This window comes from Prionailurus viverrinus, chromosome C1 (assembly GCF_022837055.1).
Source record: "Prionailurus viverrinus isolate Anna chromosome C1, UM_Priviv_1.0, whole genome shotgun sequence".
Classification (NCBI taxonomy): domain Eukaryota; kingdom Metazoa; phylum Chordata; class Mammalia; order Carnivora; family Felidae; genus Prionailurus; species Prionailurus viverrinus.
The window spans coordinates 28,993,413-28,997,768 of record NC_062568.1 but is presented as its reverse complement, the minus strand read 5'-3'; the positions used below and the strand labels follow the sequence as shown (position 1 = coordinate 28,997,768).

The window sequence follows — 4,356 nt, the reverse complement described above, 5'->3', positions numbered from 1 at the left end:
AGCCCCGCCCACCAAGGCGTCAGAGTTAGGGAGGGGCGCTGTTAGCCCTGTAGTGAGCCTGGTGGAATCACTTTTGTCAAGCAGTGAAGAAATGAATCAAGTAGGCAGTCAAGGGCTGTGAGCAGAGAATAGACACCGCTGAACCCAAAACACTCTGTTGGTACCGAGAACTGATAATCGGCAATGCCAAGATTGCCTAGAAGAGCCAGGCACTGATCATCCCTAGAACCAGAAGTCTGGAAGGGCTAAAGTTACAGAGAGGGAAGGAGGCAAAGCATTAGAGACTCTTAAAAACTGAGAATAAACTGAGGGTTGATGGGGGGGTGAGAGGGAGGGAAAAGTGGGTGATGGGCATTGAGGAGGGCACCTGTTGGGATGAGCACTGGGTGTTGTATGGAAACAAATTTGACAATAAATTTTATATTTAAAAAAAAGAGAAAAAAACATTTTACCTTACATGGACAAATATGAATAAATATCAATTGAAATATTAAAAAAAAAGAGACTGATCTCTGAACATAATAGAAACCACTCCACTGCTTGAACATAACGTGCAGGTAGCAACCAGAGCTGACCCGGACCGGACTGAGTTTTCATCTGAAGGAGGCACTCATTGACTGACTTGGCGTTTGATTCTTTAACTTCTTACCCTTGTATCTTGTTTATTGTGACTTTATCTTGTGTCACATATGTGAAGTCAAGTTAAACAGGTAGTGAAATGTCATTCAGTTTGGAATCCTGCATCTGTTAAAATTGTGTAAATCCTGCTTTATGAGTGAATAAAGCTGACATTATGGAAAGACACAACTCGTGTACCACCTTTACAAGATGCTGGAGACACCCACGCCCCCACACCACACACACACACACACACACACACACACAAACACACAAAAGCCCAGTGTTTCAGGGTGGGTATGTATTGATACAGACTAGTATCAGATTTTTTTCCAGGTGTGTGGGTGTGGGTGTGTGTGTGTCTGTGTGTCTGTCTGTCTCTGTTGATACAGGCAATTCTCAAATTTTCGCCAGTTGCTTATCTTCCATCTCTGTAAATCAAGTTTAGGAACACTTTTTCTCAAAAAAACAGAAGATCAAATCCGAGATAACCTAAGTATCATTAAAAATGACTTCTCTTTGGTCGGGGTTTCTTGGGGGGTTAATTTTTTTCTTTGGTTGTTTTTTTTCCCCCTTTGGTAGTTGTTTTTTTAAGATAATCATTTTAAGTAAAAAAGAACTACAAATACCTTGAAGTATGCACTTGGTTTCTTTTATAGTTAAAGAAAGAGATTGGAGGAATAGAGGGATGGTGTGGGTGTGGGGAATGTTAGAGAATGATGCAGAAGATAAACAGATACAGGGCCAATAAGAGTGACTGCAAGTCTCGAGATCTAGGGAAAAAGAAAAATAAGACTTCGTGGAATAGCATCCTCACCTTGTGGTTTTCTCAGATACGAGTCTCTAGGACTAAAGTCAATTGCCCTTTCCTAGTTTAGGCATAATATGGATGTTGGCTTTTAAGCATATTAATGATTGTTACAGCTCTGAACAGAAGAATAATTTTTTCCTTGTAGATTGATTTATAAATGATGAGGGCAGTGTCTCTTCTGTAAGTTTTCACATTAGATGTGAAATGTGTACATTAACCCTTCTTTCTTGCTAAGTCAAGTAAAAGCCATTTTCATAAAATAGAAGTTTCATGAGGCAAAATCCAGTTTCTGAAATTAAATACTACTTATTTTATTTAGGGAAGCTCTTTTATCTGAATTGTACAAAAACCGCATGAAATCTATGAAAGGTTCTCATACTCACTGGCTTAACATTGTTCGTACTCCTACCATTGCTGCATATGAGGTAAAGGAAAACATTTTTTCCTGAAAGCCAAGGAGGTAATTCTACATACATACAATGCAAAATTTTTTTCAAACCGGACTAATTAATAAACTGCACCACTTTTAAAGTTGTCCACACTATAATGGAGCAAATCCTGCTGTTTTAGATTGCAGCTGTTATTCCAGAGCTCTGTAACAGATGAGTATTGTTAAAACCCCAGCATTAAGCAGGAAGCCTCATTAAGACTCAGTGTCAGAGGAAACCCATGTTGCTGGTACCCACTGAGGCTCCTCCTGAGCCTTCTGAACTGCAGACAATAATTGGGCACAGGCATCTTGCAAGTTGTCATTCACAATCACATGATCAAAAAACTGGCCAAACTGTGTCTCCATCTTTTGGGCTAAATCCTCCATCTCTTGTAGATCTTCATCCTTTAGGAGAAATGAAAAAATATGGATAGCACAGACTTAATAAGATAAATGTAAATAATACACAGTTTGTTTTGATGTTATATTCAGTTGTGAAACTATTTATAAAAACACTTAGGTCAAATAAACGTCCTCTATTCTAAACCACAAAACTTATGTTTCTGTCTTTACTCTTACTAAATGTTTCTCTGGTCAAGACTTTGCAAAACTAAGTTAACAGTTGGTAGCCAGAACAACCCCCTCAACTTCTTATTTGGACTTATATTATTCTATTATCTAAACACTTGAAGCTTTCAAACCATATATAACAAAGAAGAAGAAGAAGAAGAAGAAGAAGAAGAAGAAGAAGAAGAAGAAGAAGAAGAAGAAGGCGTCAGAGGAGGAGGAGCAGGAGGAGGAGGAAAGGGAAAGAAAGAAAATGAAATTTACCAGTTAAATATAAGTAAAACTTACACAAATTTCAAATGAAATTTTAGAAGGTAAAATACAGTTTCTAAAACTAAATACTGATAAGAATGATATCATTCTGCCACTTTCAACATGAAGATGGTGACCTGGTTCTATTGAATTAGACATACCCTAATTGTCCTTTGCCTCATGATGCCATGACTTAATTCACTTTTGATATCGATTTCCTCTATTGTGAAATGTTCATTTAGTGAGAGTCATTTGGCCTTCCTCGGAACTAATGCATTAACTTCACTGCTGTTATTTTCTTATTTGTCCATAACAATTAAAACAGTACAGCTTTTTGACAGTGCAATCATAAAAAACAAATAGGGGGGAGCTTGGGTGGCACAATCTGGTAAGCATCTGACTCTTGGTTTTTTAGCTCAGGTCATGATCTTACAGTTTGTGAGCTTGGGTCCCAGGTCAGGCTCTGCGCTGACATCGCAGAACCTGCTTCATATTCTCTCTCACCCCCTCTCTCTTTGCCCCTCTCCTGCTCGCACTCTCTCTCTCTGTCTCTCAAAGTAAATAAATAAACTTAAAAAATAAAGTAAAAAGTAAACACAAATACAAATGCAGGCACTGCAATGTTGTGGCACTACTCCTTTACAAGATGACAATACTCATGATCCAGAAACAATTTTGTTGATTTGTTTAGCTTGCCATAAAAATGAGAACACAATTTTAAATGCCTATGAGATTCAGAGAATTTATCCATGGACTCCACTGTCTGAAACGCAAACTGAAGAATCAGATTCTCATACAGTAGTCACTTAAAAAAATATGAAGACAGAAATAATAACAAAGGATTATACAAATATACCTGTTTTTCACTTCAGAAGCACATATATTAAATTTGGGGTTTTTTTAGTTTTTTTAACATTTATTCATTTTTGAGACAGAGAGAGACAGAGCATGAATGGGGGAAGGTCAGAGAGAGAGGGAGACACAGAATCTGAAACAGGCTCCAGGCTCTGAGCTGCCAGCACAGAGCCCGACACAGGGCTAGAACTCAGACCGCGAGATCCTGACCTGAGCCGAAGTCGGACGCCCAACCGACTGAGCCACCCAGGCACCCCTTAAATTTGAAAGAATACAGATTAACATGGCCCCTATGCAAGGGAGACATGCAAACTTATGACGTATTCTTTATGTTTAATTTCAGTTTTATAAGATGAAAAAGTTCTAGAGATCTCTTGCACAGTGTGAATATATCTAACACTACTAAACTGTACAGTTACAAATGGTTAGGATGTTAAGTTTTATGTTATGTGTTTTTTACCATATACACAAAAAAATAAGTGGATGTAATATATTAATCTAGGTGATGGTTATCTGGGTATATGCACATGTAAAAATTCATTAAGCTGTTATACATAAGATTTATACACCTTGCTGAATGTATATGATGACTTAAAATAGTTAAGGTAGATTTAATGAAAAAAATAAACTGGAAAGAAACTAGTTATTTCAGGAAGAGTTCACTGATAAATCCCACCTGTCTTGGCCCCTCTATTATTTCCATCATCATTAATACATAATATTTGCATTTAGAAATATATTTTATATAGATAACTCATATTACATATAAGATATATTCACTACAACATTTTAAAAGTAACTTCTCAAACTCTTTCATAAGATA

At 37.2% G+C, this 4,356-nt stretch overlaps 1 protein-coding gene and 1 pseudogene across 1 annotated transcript in view; one reads left to right on the top strand and one right to left on the bottom strand.

Moving 5' to 3' along the window:
- Positions 1 to 1,738: 1,738 nt before the first annotated feature.
- MPP4 (MAGUK p55 scaffold protein 4) overlaps positions 1,739 to 4,356 on the bottom strand; it is a 39,007-nt gene continuing 36,389 nt past the window's right edge. Inside the window, exon 22 of the mRNA XM_047868785.1 lies at positions 1,739 to 2,264. Coding sequence (XP_047724741.1) covers positions 2,073 to 2,264 — 192 coding nt within the window. The 3' untranslated portion in view covers positions 1,739 to 2,072. The remainder of the gene's footprint in view (positions 2,265 to 4,356) is intronic.
- On the top strand, positions 3,769 to 3,868 carry LOC125174234 (uncharacterized; annotated as a pseudogene).